Source organism: Delphinapterus leucas, chromosome 17, assembly GCF_059928025.1.
Source record: "Delphinapterus leucas isolate spDelLeu-1000000601 "Yukka" chromosome 17, BTC_Dleu_Yukka2, whole genome shotgun sequence".
NCBI lineage: Eukaryota > Metazoa > Chordata > Mammalia > Artiodactyla > Monodontidae > Delphinapterus > Delphinapterus leucas.
Genome location: NC_143145.1, coordinates 68,376,163 through 68,394,419, shown reverse-complemented (window position 1 = coordinate 68,394,419; position 18,257 = coordinate 68,376,163). Strand labels below are relative to the sequence as shown.

Genomic DNA, 18,257 nt, shown 5'->3' with positions numbered 1-18,257 from the left:
GTGCCTCCAGAAGTCAATGTGCCACATAACAGCCAAGTTTCTCCTTTTAATTTTAAGCAGGAGCATGTCGTTCCTCTGCTCAGCATCTTCAAGGGCTTCCTACCTCATTGAGAGTAAAAGTCAAAATTCTTACGATGGGCTATAAATGTCCTATCCAATTTCTGATGGACCTTCCAGCCCCAATTCTCTCTCTGACCTAGGCCCTACTCTCCTCTTCTTGATTATACAACACTCCAGGGACCCACCTGGCATGCTCCAGATTCAGGACCATTGCATTTTGTCTTCACCTGCCCTTTCTCTCACCCCTTTGATGTGGCTTATGCACTCACCTCTTTCAGATCTCTGCCCCAATGTCACCTTCTCATGAAATCTTTCCTGATCACTCTACCCAATGCTGCAACACCCTGACTCCTCTTTTCTATGTTTTTTCACCATCTTCCATACTTTATATATTTTGCTTTTTGTTTACTGTCCTTCCCTTTCTACAAGAATGCAAACTCCACATAAGGAGGGTTTTTGGAGGGCCACTTTGTTCACCACAGAATTGCCAGCACCTAGGAAAGTGTTTGTCTTATGATACATGCTCAGTACATACTTACAGAATGAATGAATAAATGTCTATCTCTCCAAATACTAAGCAGATTATTGGCTTTTTAAAGTCAGGCCTAATTCCTTTTTAATTTCTGTGCTCTTTGCCATCTCTAAAGTACACAGTTCATGCTCAATACATGTTAAATTAACCAACCATTTACCTGTATCCTAGCATAAGGAAACAGAATACACTATATAGAAAGAATTTTATTTCTGTATGGCTGTTGGTAAGTGCACATTACTAGAAAACAGTGATGAAAAGGTACTTCATCTCTGCTCCCATTTTAACTGAGAAAGTTTTTTATTCCTGTTATTGTTTCTTTTAAAGCAAATGATTGGGCCAAACACCATGTTTTACATAGGTAGCCTTTTCACTGTAAAGTGAGATACATGTGAAATTAATTATAACTAGTAGAAGAAAATAACACAGCCTATAAATTTTATGTATAGTCTTACAGATCTCATTTACAGGCAAAGATCTCACTGACACAAAAGTAATAATTTCACAATGAGATGTTTATTCTATGGATATGTCCTCAAATTCTACTCTTGTAAGTAGTGGTAAATTTAGTACTGCTTATTGCATAGGAAAATGAAAGACTAATTACCTAACAAGAGCCAATGCTTCCACATCTGAACAAATAAAATCTTTGGGGAATGGGGAATTTTACTGCTCTTATCCAGAGCAATGCAATGGACCTTTGGAAAGTTTTAGTTATCAGAAAAATCTTGAAATCTATATGTACATCAAGCTTTGATTACTGGACATGTTATAATTATTTTATAATCATACAGATGATGTGATTAATAGAATTTTAAAATAATTTAAAAGTATTACTGGACTCAGAGTGGTCTGTTATTTTCTCAATCATGGATATTAGAATATTTTATATATATATATATATATATATATATATATATATATAAATTAACTGATGTTAAAAGGGAATCCTCATATTCCAAAAGATTGGGAACAACTGCCCTAGGGTTTCCACATCATTCTATGTGTAATCTTTCACTTTCAGAGATAACATTACTTAATGGTTACATTAATAATGTATGATGCAAGTACTACTACACAGTAGAAGGCATGGACGTAATGTGTGGCTAAAATGCTTCAGGTCAGACTCAACCATAAAGGGACTGGGCTGCTAAGCTTGATTTGACTCCACAGGAAATAAGAACCATCACAGGATTTACCAAGAAGGGTGGGGATGGTGGTGGTGGATGTATGTGCGAAAACCAATGAGGTAACTGCACCTTCAAATAAACCTAACAGCACTTTGAAAGGACGGCTAGGAGTGGAAACAACTAGAGGCTATTTTGTAATAGTCCAGATAAAAGCTGAACACTTGGACCACACAGCGCTGACGATAAGGTAAGAAAAATGGTGGACTGCCTTAAGTCTGTGAAAGGATCTGAAAAACTGCATTTAAGAGTGAGGGAAAGGAAATAAATTTAACATGAGAAGATAGGTGGACAGAAACCCAAGAAAAAATTCTTTTTTTATTTTATTTTGTTATTAGAAAAAACTGAGTTTAGCTGTGTTAAATTTGGACATCTGGAGGTGTTCAAGTAGAGATGTCCAACAAGGGTGTGAAATTAAACCTCAGAAAGAGATTGTACACAGAGTTGGAGATCTGGGAGTTAGTGGCTTAAGATGGTTAAAGACTTTAAAAAGTGAGAAGAAAAAGGGAGCGCTGAATAAAGAACCTGGAGGACGGGACTTCCCTGGTGGTCCGGTGGTTAAGAATCCGCCTTCCAACGCAGGGGACATGGGTTCGATCCCTGGTTGGGAACTAAGATCCCACATGCTGTGGGGCAACTAAGCCCACGTGCCGCAACTACTGAGTCCACGCTCGTCACAACTAGAGAGAAGGCCACATGCTGCAACGAAGAGCCCACATGCCACAACTAAGACCCGACGTAGCCAAAGATAAATAATTAATTTTTAAAATAATAATAATAATAATGTCAAAAAAAAAAAAAAGAACCTGGAGGACACCAAAATCAGACCAGCAAGCAGGAGTAAAACCAGGGAAGGAGGATAAAAGGAATATGAGATAAGATGATAGAATTTATTACAATGGTTCTTACGGAAATATTAAAGATGGAATTCAACTGATGGTTAAGTTTGATATTTGATTTAGAATTAAAAACTGAGAGTTTAGAGAACACTTTTCACTTGGTTTCATGTTTACAGAAATACTATTTCCCTCTGATGAAAAATTTGTGAGTTCCCAGAGTAAGCCTTCTCCAATAGTCCCCTAGGCAAAGTTTCTGAGCTGGTGAGTGTATTCTTCCCTCACATACCTTCAACGAACTTAGGTTGAAGGTGACAAGTGGATACCTCACTGCCTTCAAGCAATAACAGTAAGATGATGCTGATAAGCTGAAAGCCAACAACAGAAAATGAAGATCATTTTCTGGAAAGAAGGAATACATCTGCTTTGGTTTTTGATTACAGTCTACACATGGTTATTATAGAAGCCTAGAGGTCATGACAATACATACGTCTTTGCCTTATTTTTATGATAAAGATAAAAAGGAGCCCCCAACCTCTTAATTTTCTGCTCACATGGAGACTTTAGAACTCAAGGAGTCCGTTTCCATTTAATTCTATGCCTTAAAACAATCATCTCTTTATTTATAGCACAATACAATAACTGACTTCCATCTATACTCTTACATGGCTAAGAGAATTGATTAAGCTGTTTGGTATATTCTATTTAAAGTAGCAATGAAATATGATTTTCCTCAAAAATAGCGTATTTTAGCACCTCACATGCGGAATTACAAGTTATTTGGGAAATTTCACTATCCACAACACCTCATTACCTAGCAATGCTACACAGAGTTGGGCACCTGTCTTATCATTTTGCTACTAGTAATTCATTACCCATCTTACCAAGCCAGAAATCTGGAATTCATCCTAGAGTCTCCTTTTCTCTAACCTCCAAGGATTAATCATTCACCACAGTTAAGCAGCTCTCAAAATTTTTTCTCTACCCCCATTATCCCTTGTCCAAGTTTTAAGACATTAACTAAACTGACTCTGCCTCAAATTATAATGATCAGATTTGGGGCTGAGGTCTAGATATTTAACATCTTGTAATAATATATTTTGCCCGTGCAATACTAAAAGGCTGCAAAGACAGCATGCCAATGCGAAATCAAAGACGTGCTCCTTCCCAAAAAGCACCTGCCTCTTAACGATGTCGTTCTATCATCATCTTATCTAGGAAGACGTGCCTCCAGTTATTCCAAATGCTAAGTTCTCCCACAACCCATGGGCCTGTGTTAGATTTCCATCCCTTTTTTCTGCTTAACATGAATGGATAAGAAACAGTCTTAAGTTTTCAGAAGCACAAAAGCAGCAAAGCCCTAATCTCAATAAGGTAAAATGTTCATATGATCTTGATTATATTATAAATAAGATAAAGGAACAAATCTATTCACATAATTATAATGAATTTCTTTTATACGTTTTTACTTAGTCAAAAATCGCTAATTTAGCATTTTGCTATAATCCAAAAATACAATAAAAATTTAAAAAGCAAAACATTTTGTTACCTGAGGAGAGTCAAAAGGATATCGACTACTAAACTTAAATAGAAGTTGAAATTTTTCCCCTTCATATAAGGTACCTGGTGCACCTTCCATATCTACAATCCACCTAGAATAGAAAAAAAAAAAAAAATTAAACTTCAGTTATAAAGGATTGGGGTGAGAAGGAGAAAAGAGAACACCGAGTATTCCTCTATGCCAGGCACTGGGACGAGAGTCATTCGTGTGTAACAACACACTTCGTCCTCCCAACAATTACAGGAGTAGGTATTTATACCCCTGGCCCTGGTTCCTTCTCTGACACTCCAGTTAAAGAGCCAGATCAAGGTGAGACAGCTAACAAAGGACAGAGCCAAATTTTAACCCAGGTCCGGAAAAAACAACAAAATAAAACTCAGCTTAGGTGTGCTGACACCAAAGCCTGCACTCTTCCTACTCAATTTATGCTACCTTATTTTTTCAGACTATCTTTACAATTATGGAAAAGATTTTATAGATAACATCAAACTAATCAATTGCCTTTCTGATATCAATTATTTTAGAAGCTAAGAGAGAAATCAGTATCAGCAATGACTACAGAGAAGTGTAGCTATCAGACCAATTTTCTCATCAGCATTCTACAGAAGGCTAAACAGGAAAAGGAAGCTAACTTGACATCGGTACACTTACTCTGATAGCTAGTTAAGGCTCTAGAAGGCCCTTCCTTTGTCTCTCACTATGTTTCAATTGTTTAATAAAACCCCAAATAGATTTCTATGGCATCTATGTAAGCTTACTTTGTTTTCATATATAACAATCATGAATATAAATCTGTTTATAATTATATTCTTATAACAAGAAATATCTTTTGTTCTTCAAAAAGAAAAAAAGTGCAGGTAGAGGAATAGAGATTATTATGACAAAGATGACAGGGCAGAATTTAGAAGCAAAATGAGTTCCTAATTATATCCATGCCACTTATAATTATTGTATACCTGGTCAATTCCTTTAATCTTATACTTTTCAGGTATAGAAACTTTTTATTTTAAATACAGGGAAACAAAAGGAAGATTGAGGATATACTGTTGGGGTTCTGTTGAGCACCTCACATATTATGGACTTAGAAATATGTAAAATAATAAATGTGCCTACTCTCTGAAAGCAATCAGGCTGGAACACATATAAACCCTTAAGAACATGGCCATTCATTTTCACAATGCACGCTAAATACCTTATATGGTAATAAAAGATGCAACCACAGACCCAAGAGGCAATATTTTACAGTAAAATTAGACAGATCTGCCCCTTAATTAGCTGTGGGGCCCTGAGTAAGCTGTTTTACCTCTCCTGTTTTAACTACTGCAATTGTAAAATAGGTATTTTAAAAAATTAACTGCTAGAGTTAAAAAAAAAAGTCACCTTGAAGTGTTGTTGGAAAGATACATCACGTTACATATGCAAAAAACCTAGTACATTCCTGACATCAGAACCAGTACACAGTAAATAAAATATAATGCAAAAGCTGCATTAAAAAAACAAAAACAAAAAACCTATTCTCTTTAAAACTAGGTCCTTCCTCCTAATCAAACTTATAAGCTTTTGCACAGCACAGGAAACCATCAACAAAATGAAAAGACAACCTACAAACTGGGAGAAAATATTTGCAAACAATGCGATGGACGAGGGCTTAATTTCCAAAATATACAAACAGCTTATACAACTAAATATCAAAAAAACAAACAACCCAATCAAAAAATAAGCAGAAGACCTAAACAGACATTTCTCCAAAGACGACATACAGATGGCCAACAGGCACATGAAAAGATGCTCCAAATCGCCAATTATTAGAGGAATACAAATCAAAATTACAATGAGGTATCACCTCACACAAGTCAGAATGGCCATCATCAAAAAGTCTACAAATAATAAATGCTGGAGAGGGTGTGGAGAAAAGGGAACTCTCTTACACTGTTGGTGGGAATGTAAGTTGGTGCAGCCGCTAAGGAAAACAGTATGGAGGTTCCTTAAAAAACTAAAAATAGAATTACCATATGATCCAGAAACCTCACTCCTGGGCATATACCCAGACAAAACTATAATTCAAACTATAGTTCATATATATGAACTATATACGTTCATAGCACTGTTCACAACAGCCAAACATGGAAACAACCTAAATGTCCATTGACAGATGAATGGATAAAGATGTGGTACATATACACAGTGGAATACTACTGAGCCATAAAAAACAACGAAATAAGGCCATTTGTAGCAACATGGATGCAACTAGAGATTATCATACTAAGTGAAGTAAGTCAGAAAGAGAAAGACAAATACCATATGGTATCACTTACATGTGGAATCTAAACTATGGCACAAATGAACCTATCTACAAAACAGAAACAGACTCATAGAGAACAGACTTGTGGTTGCCAAGGGGGAAGGGGGAGAGAGAGGGATGGACTGGGAGTTTGGGGTTGGTAGCTGCAAACTATTACATTTAGAAGGGATAAACAACAAGGTCCTAATGTATAGCACAGGGAACTACATTCAATATCTTGTGATAAACCATAATGGAAAAGAATATAAAAAAAAAGAATGTATATCTGTGTATAACTGAGTCACTCTGCTGTACAGCAGAGATAGGTACAAAATTGTAAATCTACTATACTTCTATATATATATATATATATAAAACCAAAAACAAAAAGATGTACATATATGCAATGGAATATTACTCAGCTATGAAGAAGAATGAAATATTGCCATTTGCAGCAACATGGATGGACCTAAAAATTATCATAGTAAGTGAAGTAAGTCAGACAGAGAAAGACAAATATTATATGATACTTCTTATATGTGGAATCTAAAAAAATAATACAAATCAACTTACTTACAAAACAGAAACAGACTCACAGACATAAGAAACAAACTTATGGTTACCAAAGGGGAAAGGGGAGGGGAAGGGATAAATTAGGAGTATGGGATTAATAGATACACACCACTATATATAAAATAGATAAACAACAAGGATTTACTGTGTATAATAGCACAGGGACCTATATTCAGTATCTTATAACCTATAATGGAAAAGAATCTGAAGCTGTACACCTGAAACTAACACAACATTGTAAATCAACTAAAGTTAAATTTAAAACAAACAAACAGGGACTTCCCTGGTGGTCCAGTGGTTAAGACTCCATGCTTCCACTGCAGGGGGCACAGGTTCGATCCCTGGTCAGGGAAGTAAGATCCCGCATGCCACATGGTGCAGCCAAAAAACCAACCAACAACAACAAAAAAAACCCCACCACCAACCAAAAAAAACCCCACCAAACTAGGTCCTTCCTAGCCATGAACATTCCTTTTTAGCCCCACCGCCCACTCCCACCTACTATGCTGGGATAGTCCAAGAAAAAAATCACAGGACTTCTCGGTGCCCTTTCGTTCTGTTTATAAGGCAATTCTTAGGACACATAATATACCATAAATTGACATGTGACCTATGTAAGCTCTTAAGGTCTTAAAGACACCTTGCAATATATGGGTGAGATAGGTCAAAGAAGGCATACTTCTCAACATCATGCAGGATAATTTAAAACAACGTTTTCCTAATTTAAAAAGTAACATATGTTCGCTACAGAAAATTTACATAAGCATAAATAAAACAAAAATCACCCAAAGATAATCACTGTTAAAGTTTTTAGGGTACATTTCATTCTAGTCATTTTGCAGTTTCTATATCAATGGACTCCAAGTCCAGTAGAGCTACATTAGGTGTACACTTAAATTACATTACATTCAAATCATCAATGTTCACAATTCCAGTCACAAGCACACACGTCCCAGAGTAAGGATGATGGGAGAAGTCTCACTTCTTAACCTCCTGTGAATACCCATTGTTCTGTGATTCTAATGTTTAAAACAGGTATTTTTCACACATTCATGGCTCCTAATCAAAGAAACAGCCATCTATGCCTCTCTGAAGGAAGAACTAGCTTTGTTGGATATATTAATACAGGATATATACCAATACAGCCTCTCTCAAGGGATGGTCAAAGGCAATTATGACTACACAAAATTTTTGCCTTACACGATATGATGGCTGTGGACTGTAACTCAAGGGGTGCCATTTTACTTTACTACATTGAGAAACCATTTCCCAACTTAATTAGTTCTAAGTCAATCTTTCTGTATCTCTGTTCCTTCCTTAGGACAGAGTATAGGTTATTAGGTCAAAGGATATGATATGCATTATTTTTTAAGGTCTACATGCTACCAAACTGTCTTCCAAAAAGCTTAACGTGCTTTCATCATCTTCGTTTACCCATACACCCCATCCCATATAATCCCACTTAAACAACAATTTTTTTTTCTTTATTTTGGCCACACTGCACGGCTTACAGGAGTTTAGTTCCCAGACCAGGGACTGAACCTGGGATGTGGTGGTGAGAGTGCCGAATCCTAACCACTGGACTGTCAGGGAATTCCCCAAGTAATAAATAATTTTTTCAAAATAGGTCAGTAGTTACATCAAAACATTGCTTTTTTGCCCTATCTCTGATTGCTCTGATGTCTATCTTTTGCTTCAGCTTCTGCCGTGGCCTGATTAAAGAAACTAAAGAACTGAATAGGAAAAGGTATATATACAATAGTATTTTAAAATCAGTGTTTATTTCCTGTTAACTATATGCGTCTCTTTCAACTAGATTAATATTTGGTTTGGAGTTCCCTGGTGGCACAGTGGTTAAGAATCCGCCTGCTAATGCAGGAGACACGGGTTCAAGCCCTGGTCCAGGAAGATCCCACATGCCATGGAGCAACTAAGGCCCGTGCATCACAACTACTCAGCCCGCGAGCCACAGCTACTGAAGCCCGCATGCCTGGAGCCCGTGCTCTGCAACAAAGAGAAGCCACCGCAATGAGAGGCCCGCACACCCCAACGAAGAGTAGCCCCCACTCACCGCAACTAGAGAAAGCCCGCGTGCAGCAACAGAGACACAATGCAGCCAAAAATAAAATAAATAAAATTAAAAAAAAATTTGATTTGTAATTCTTCCACTTTGGAGATAATGCTTCAGTGGAAGGGGAGTCCTAAACACTAGACTGCCAGGGAATTCCCAAGATCTAATTTTTATAAGTCTATTTTCATACCCTGGAAGATGGTCCAAAGATAATAAAACTTTTGTGGTTCATTTACAGTAAATTATTTTAAAAGAAAAATTCTTGCCTGACAAACATCTCTAAGTGACAGGTTTATTCTGTAGCAAAGATGCTGTTTATTTTGGTAGTTACACTTTCGGCTGCATTGGGTCTTCATTGCTGCGTGAGCAGGGCTACTCTTTGTTGTGGAGCACAGGCTCTAGGCCCTCGGGCTTCAGTAGTTGTGGCACGTGGTTTCAGTAGTTGTGGCGCATGGGCTTACTTGCTCCTCAGTATGTGGGATCTTCCCGGACCAGGGCTCGAACCCGTGTCCCCTGCACTGGCAGGCAGATTCTTAACCATGGCACCACCAGGGAAGTCCCAGTAGTTATAATTTGTGGTAGAAATATCTATACAAATATTTCAATTTAAAAAACATAAGATGGTCCTTTAACTTTTTATAAATCATTGTGCTGTGTAGTTCCTCCCCATCCCCAAAAAAATAAAGGTTGAAAGTGGAAACGATTGGTACCTACTTCCTTGAAAACTATAGGGCTAGCTCTTATAGGATATTCTGAGGCAGGTTAACAAAGGTAAAGAGGGAAAAGATGAAAATGGAGTATAATCCACCTGTTTAATGATATAGAACAAAAAACAGTCACTTGTTTAATCATATAGAACAAATGCTTTATATTCTAAATGTGTGCTCCATTTTAAATTCTGTTTGAGATAAATGAAAAGTCAATTGAGAGCCATGAAAAGACATGGAAGAACCTTAAATGAATATTACTAAGTGAAAGAAGCCAGTCTGAAAAGGTTACACACTGTGTGATTCTAACTATATGACACTCTGGAAAAGGGAAAACTATGGAGACAGTAAAAAGATCACTGGTTGCCAGGGGTTGCTGGGAGGGGACAGAAGGATGAATAGATGAAGCACAGAGGATTTTTAGGGCAGTGTAAGTGCTGTATGATACCATGATGATGATACATGTCGCTATACATTTGTCCAAATCCATAGAATGTATCAAGAGTGAACTGTAATGTAAACTACAGACTTTGAGTGATTATGACATGTCAGTGTAGGGTCATCAGTTCTAACAAATGTGCCACTCTGGTGGGGGATGCTGATAAATTAGAGAGGCTATGGCATGTGTGGAAGCAGAGGGTCCATGGGAAATCTCTGTACCTTCCACTCATTTGGCAGTGAATCTAAAACTGCTCAGTCAACTGAGAACCCAGCAACGTTTCAAAGAGATCATTATAGAGCTAGATACTCTATAGTATCTATAGTATGTAGTAATACACACTACATTTTCTTTTTTTCCTATTTTTCTTTTTTTTGGCTGTGCTGTACAGCATGGGGGATCTTAGTTCCCAGACCAGGGATCGAACCCATACCCCCTGCAGTGGAAGCATGGAATTCTAACCACTGGACCACCAGGGAAGTCCCCCATACTACATTTTCAAACATCAGTATATCCATTCAAACATCAACATACCCTTTCTTCATATTCCTGTTCTTAAAGCTTGGCTCCTGTCTTAAGTACTGACTCAAATGTCAAAGTCAAAGGTAACCAAAATTGTTTCTTCTGAAAATAAATATGTCCCTGTTGTGTGAGCTTTGGTCACTTTTGCTCTTTGGACCCAGAATATCACTAAATATTTGAATTGTTCAATTTGTCCTACAAGTTGGTCTATAGTAAACTTTTTCTTGTTGGCTTCTACCCCTTTTACATTTTTGGAGTTTTTTTTTAAGGAGAGAATCAATTGCTTAAAAATTTCCCATTTTAGAACATTTACCCTTGTCTAACAGAACTGTTAAATCAAAGGAGTGGTAAGGATAGACCACACTGGGTTGTGAAATCTTAGGATGATACTCTTGAAAACACTTTAAACTAATTCAAATGCTCATTTTTAACAGAGGGGACCCATATCTCTACTCTTCTTGGCACATACCTGGGAAGAGACTTCTGCTCCACTCCCACGGAAGGAGCTAAATTAGAGAATACTTCTATGTCCTCCTTCTACCCTTCACTTTTTCATCCTCATGGAAAAGTTTCTTATTATCAAATGAGAATGCTAAGAGTCTGACATTCATTTAGCTACCCTTCTGTAAAGAAAGCAACTACGTAGTATGTTCAGGGGACAGGGATAGAGATACCTCTTGACTGTCATTCTCTTCAGAGCCTTAAATGTTTTTGAAAAGTCTGATAAATAACCTCATACCAAACTGCTCTATTACAGGTGAAGAACATTTCATAACAAAGTCAGACCAAAGTTTTTAAATGCTGCCTCATTAGCAGGAAACTTTTATAAAATGCAATTGTATATATAAATGCACAGAATAAGATCTGTTTACTGTACTTACCTCTTGGTGGAAGAGAATGGGATGAAATAAGAAAATAATTCTGTATTTTTAAAATGAGTATATATTCATACATTACATTGATAACAAAAGAAAAACAAGTACTTTAAAACTTAAACACTTACTGTGTAATTGAATTTTGAACACTCTTTTCATTTAAAGTCATTCCGGGAGGTGGGTCATTTTGCAAAGCCAACAGTTCTTTCTGTAGTCGTTTCTAGAAAAGAATATCAATAATAACTTGTACATTTTTTCCTTACAACATAATATACTTCTATTCACACAGTCTGAAATCCTTGATTAAACTTCGTCCAAATGCTCATGCCTTTTCCTTTACAAGCCCCTTACATCTTCTATATATTTTACATGCCTAATTCTCAAATTTTTAATTGCCTGTCCTATAACTCACAATCTATTGTCAAAATATTTCTAAATATATTTGTAAACTTAGATGTTGTAAAGTGGTTATGAAGAGCAGCCAGCTACCTATAAAACTTCAAAACTACTCCATTAAAGTTATAAGGTTATAAATGCTTAAAAGTTTTAGCAGGGTTTCCTTTACTGCTTTTCAATTATAAAAACCACAGTTCTCCATAATCCTTAAAGAATGTATCATTTCAGACAGACAGGCTTTCGAGAAGAACTATATTAAGTTAAAAAGTCTTTTGAAAAAGTTTAAAATAATTTTAATTTACAATTTACAGCCCCTGTTTATTTTCTTAAAATAGGATCATTCACATATAATTTAATCTTTCAACACCAGAATATAACATACCAGGGCCTGAGATACATAAAGTTATTTTTTCACATACTAGATGCCCCAAAATGCCCTATGTATTTGCATTCTTGTTTGTACAGCTTTTATTGTTCAGTTCTTCCCTTGTTATCATCAGTGGACATTCTTTTTCAGTATACAATAATGCAAAACAAAAACCACAGCAGCCCATAATTTACAGGTTTAAAAACAAAATAACCAATGTTATTAGAAGTGCATGTAACATTATAAAAATTCTTAATGAACATCTTTTCTTGGATTAAAGCACACAAGCATGGACTTCTGTTCAGAACTCCAAACAACTCTCTACTTAAAAGCTAGTTTCTGATTTTTCTAGACAATGAAATATTACTATCAATACAGCAATGTTTCTAGATCTTTTCAATTCATAATGCCTTTAAATAAGCCTACCACCATCTAACAACACTACAGAATAGAAAACTCCTCCCTTCTTTGCTGAGAATCAATGGCTCTTTAAATTGCCAAAAGTGAAAACTCTTCCTCAGATGGTGCAATATCATAACTGCTAGTAACATGGAAAATAAGATACCAACTAATTGCAACTTCTGACCTCAGCTGCCTTCTAAAATGCAAAATTACAAATTGAAAATTAGTTTAGAAAAATTTTAATTATCCAAAATGTAGAAATAAAGCTGCATAAACAATTTGTTTTGAATAAAGGAGGATTATATTTGTGATAAGTGTCTATGTTAGAAGAGGGTTTTTGATTTATTCTACTTCTGTCAACAAATGTGGGTTCTGTGATCAAGTAAATTTTCAGAAACACTGGGCTCAACAACAAAAACAAAAAAGGATTTTTTTTTAAAGCAGGAATTCTCAGAGACTTCTGATGTACGAACTTGCACAATGATTCTCTAAGGGGAGGAAGACAACATACAGGCTTCCAAAAGTACTGGAATCCTCTCAGTGTAGGGCATCTTGGAAAAGTCTCCTTTCAATGACTACATTTTGGGAAACACTGCTGTGGAAATCCTCCAGATCTTGAAAACTTTACTAAGACAAGGAAGACAGCCCTTGTTATTGAATTAAGATATAAAGGAAGGTCGATTTGCATAGCTACCAACTGAAACAGGATATAAAGGCAAGTTAAGAAGAATCGTGTTGGTGTAATTATTCCTTGGTCTCCTGAAGATAACGGTGAAGAGCACTGTGGAAAAAGAAAAGTTTTCCCCACCCTGACACTACTTATTATAGGTCCACAAAGAAAGGGGCCTGTGGTATAGCCAAACTCCAAGACAATCTCCAAGTAACTGCCTCCTGGTATTCCCATCCTAGTGTAGTTCCCTCCCACACTGTACCAGAGTTGGTCTGTGTAGCCGATAGAATACAGCAGAAATGATGGTATATCACTCCCAAGATGAGGTTATGAAAGATTATGATTTACATCTGGGTCATTCTCTCTAGAATCACTTGCCATATTGTGAACAGTCCAATTCAGAGGCCTATGCGGTAAGGTTAGGGCCGCCTGCCAATAACCATGGATGATTTGGAAGAATCTCCAATCTGGAATCTCCAATTCCAGCCAAGATTTCAGATGACCACAGCTGGGGCCAGTATACTGCCTGCAAACTCAAGCCAGAATCCAACTCTCTGCTTCAAGACCCTTCGAATTACATGGGATTATAAATGCTTGTTCTTTCAAATCACTAAATTTGGGGGTAATGTGTTACACAGCGAAAGATGATTAACACAGAACCTCTGCTCCAACCTCTCCCCATTAGAAGGGGCTATCATCCACTTCATCATTTCAATTTCAGTATCACAGGTCAGAATCCAAGACATTCACTGGAGCATGTTTTTTAATTGAGGGGTGGAGTCACTACATTAAAAAGACAATTCATGCCAGTCCCTTACTGTCTCTGCTATCAGGCAATAAACTACCTTGCACACCCACATCCTCTGCAATGAAGAGACAGAGCAGGACGAACATTTGGGGGGTTAATGAGTACTTACTAAGCACACTAATAAAACTAATGATTTACCAGTGTACTAATAAAACTTACCGGGAAAAAAAAAAAAAGAGTAGAAGGTCAAACAGTGTGTCTGGCAGGCTCACAGAAACAGGGAATTCACTCTTAGGGATCCTTCCCAGAACAATAATCATTAAAGAGGGCAGGAAGTGTCTTTAAGTAAGCAAACAGATCCCTCAAGGGTCCTCTGGCTCTTCTAAGAACCCTGAATATGAACACAGAAGCTAAAAAAGGAGGACTTAAAGAGTTCAATGTAAAAATAAAGGAAAATTCATACTCACTTGAAAATGTGAAGACCTAGCGTAACTGTTTTGAGATAATACCATGTGTTTAGAGATCATACCATGTAGCATCTATCAACAGAAAGCTATCATCACATGAGGAAGCATTCACCTAACTCTGAAGACAAAGTGTCAGCAAAAGTAGATGAGAAACACGTGCATTAGAACACTAGCAAAAGCAGTGATACCACCAGATTATTAGACCATCAGGGCAACGTTGGCTGCTTTCCTAGACAGTGGTGAAAATGAGCGCCTAGAATTGAGATAACTGGAAAATAACGTGCAGAAGGTAACTAAGTAAAGAAGCAGAACTACTTACAAACTACTGGGAGCTAAGGGGGCTGAAAAATTAACAGTTCCAAAGGTTCATAGCCAAATAGTACCCTGTCTGTCCCTAAATCGGAGAGGTATGGGAAAATTAATTACATATATTACAAACGTACCATGGTTCTCTGAATCTTAGACAATCAATCATAAGACGCACTATTATTTTATGTAATACTAGGAAAGGAAAACTGCTACCAATTAAACAATTACACACCACTGATTAGACATATCTTGATTTCAGATATGTTAAAGTAGGGGGAAAATTGTGCATTAAAAAAATATATGATATATGTTATTAATAAAAGTGTGATTTTCCTGGGGACTTCCCTGGTGGCACAGTGGTTAAGACTCCACGCTCCCAATGCAGGGGGCCCAGGTTCGATCCCTGGTCAGGGAACTAGATCCCACATGCATGCCACAGCTAAGAGTTCACATGCCACAACTAAGGAGCTGGCGAGCTGCAACTAAGGAGCCCGCCTGTCGCAACTAAGACCTGATGCAACCAAATAAACAAATAAAATAAATATTTTTTAAAAAAAGTGGCTAGAGTAGACAACCCACTTAAAAAAAAAAGTTTGATTTTCCTAACTTTAAGTACTAGAACCACCTGAAAAATAAAAATTAATTTTCTGAGTAAATTTAATATGCCTAAAATGATTGTTCTCTCAATATTTAACACGTACCCGGCGATACGTGATCTCAATCTATAAATATGCACTTTATTCCCAGACTGTGTACAGCAGTACATCTGTCTTCCAAGGCAAAAAGGCCAGGCCCAGAACCTAAATGTTTTAAAGCACCCCAGGCAAAAAGGCCAGGCCCAGAATCTAAATGTTTTAAAGTATCCCAAATCTAGAGTAAACCTAAAAATTCTATCTAGCCCTCATCTTGCATTGGCTCAAGTCTGGAAAACGCACAGGAATTTGAGCTCTTCTAAGAGATCCAAGTGGGTTTATATACTCAGTAAAAAAAGATCCTGATATACCTAAATACCATGAAAAAAAAAGATTTAACACTTTCAGAACTGGCTTGGCTTTTCAGTGGCTCTATAGTCCAGCCAGCACCTCCCTTTCTCTCCTTCCTCATGAATGCAAATGAATCTAAGTGATATGAATCCACTGAAATTTACTACTTTTGGGGGTAAGAAAACCACTGACAAATTTTGCAGTTAACTATTATCAACAAGATGTTGGGAAACAACACAAAACTGAATGGCATTCCTGTACGTCATCATACGATGGCTGAGAATCTCTAGACTACTACAACATCCTAGGATGTGTGACCCTGCACTTAAGAGTGACACAAGTTCAGTGCCTAAAACTTTTTCCCCCTTCAGTACACATAAGGGATTATTCTTGAGATTTCCTCTTCCCTATGACTGGCGCTTACTATAGGGGTTGGGGAGAGTATTTATGTAACATGAAAAGGCTGCCCAGGAGCTTAACGTTTCCTCTTCTCCACTACCACTTCTCCAAGAATCACTAGAGTAGCTGCTTCACAGCAAAGGTCAAGTGTGGGGACATAAAAAGGCCAACAGAATAAAACAGACACATATATTATTACTCTTAGCCTTCTGAGATTTAAAGTCCTCGGAAAACTCAAGATACAGTTTGGTTTTTTTTGTGGTACGCGGGCCTCTCACTGTTGTGGCCTCTCCCGTTACAGAGCACAGGCTCCGGGTGCGCAGGCTCAGCGGCTACGGCTCACGGGCCCAGCCGCTCCGCGGCATGTGGGATCTTCCCAGACCGGGACACGAACCCGTGTCCCCTGCATCAGCAGGCGGACTCTTAACCACTGCGCCACCAGGGAAGCCCAAGATACAGTTTTTATACAAAAGAGTAAAAGCAATTTAAAGATCACTTTAAAAACTGTAACCACTATGGGAATTCCCTGGTGGTCCAGTGGTTAGCACTCCACACTTCCACTGCAGGGGGCACAGGTCTGATCCCTGGTCAGGGGACCAAGATCCCGCATGCCGTGTGGGACAGCCAAAAAAGAAAAAGAAAAACAAAAACACGTAATCACTATGTTCTAATCAGTCCTGTTCCATTTCCCCCAACTGATAATATCAATGCCTGTCCCAACATAGACCCATAATGTTAAACCAAGTTTGAATGTGTTGGCATGATCAGGAAATGAGATAAAATGAAGACTAACACTTTTAAATATCAAAAAAAATTTAAATCAACATGGTAAAGCTCTGAACTCTAATACAGATCCCTGACATTATGTGTATGGTACATAATTTAGTCTGTTAATAATGATTACTCGCAATTATACTCCAATAAAGATGTAAAAAGAAGTTTTTTTTAAAAAATAATGATTACTCTATTGTGACATCCTCAGACAACAGTGAGGTCTACAAGCCCACATGATCCTTCAGTATATAGTTCTGATAGCTTGATAGCCCCAGTTTTCACTTTTTTAACTGTCATCTGCTCTTTGACTATCAATAACTTGTCATAATATCTAACCTCTAGTCACTGACATTCTCCTTCTCCTCTTTTCTTTCTCTTTTATTTGCTGTTTCCCCCTCCCTAGCCCCACCATACATTACCAAGCAAAAGGGTTTACTTATTCTGGTGAATATATCACATTATTTTCGTGTAACAAATCCTAACCAATCTTCAGTGCTGGCACTTAACACTGGCTAACACTTATTGCTTCATTTGCTCTTAAACCATACTATACTCCCCCATTGAAATTAACCAGAGAAATTAGGTACAATTTTTCCAAGTCCTCATAAAATGAAAAGAACAGCCCAGTAACAGGTCCACAGACCACACTATGTGCAGCACAGTGCTAAAACATGGTGTTTCATCCCAATGATGCCATCTTTACCTCTTCGGCTTCCGATCATTTTCATCAAAGCTCATGCTTATATATTAGTTCAAGTTTTGCTTTTTCAGACAGCCGAGGATGATGGGTATGACTGTATAAAAAAGTACTACTACAGTTGTATGACAGAGAACATTAGTGTTTAATAAAGAATACCACGCTCAATGAAATGTTCTTAATAAAAAAAAGAAAAATAGACTAAGTATTAAAAAAAAATTTTTTAAATTTATTTTAATTTTTGGCTGCATTGGGTCTTCGCTGCTGCACGTGGGCTTTCTCTAGTTGCAGTGAGCGGGGCACAGGCTTCTTTGTTGCGGGGTGCAGGCTTCTCATTGTGGTGGCTTCTCTTGTTGCAGAGCACAGGCTCTAGGCGCGTGGGCTTCAGTAGTTGTGGCACA

General features: G+C 37.4%; 1 protein-coding gene across 1 annotated transcript in view; it reads right to left on the bottom strand.

The window, feature by feature from the left end:
* The window catches only part of UBE2W (ubiquitin conjugating enzyme E2 W), a 76,417-nt gene that overhangs the window by 23,261 nt on the left and 34,899 nt on the right, over positions 1–18,257 (bottom strand). The window contains exons 2-3 of the mRNA XM_089898577.1: positions 11,773–11,864; positions 4,165–4,267 (exon numbers count right to left, since the gene is read on the bottom strand). Coding sequence (XP_089754703.1) covers positions 4,165–4,267; positions 11,773–11,864 — 195 coding nt within the window. The remainder of the gene's footprint in view (positions 1–4,164; positions 4,268–11,772; positions 11,865–18,257) is intronic.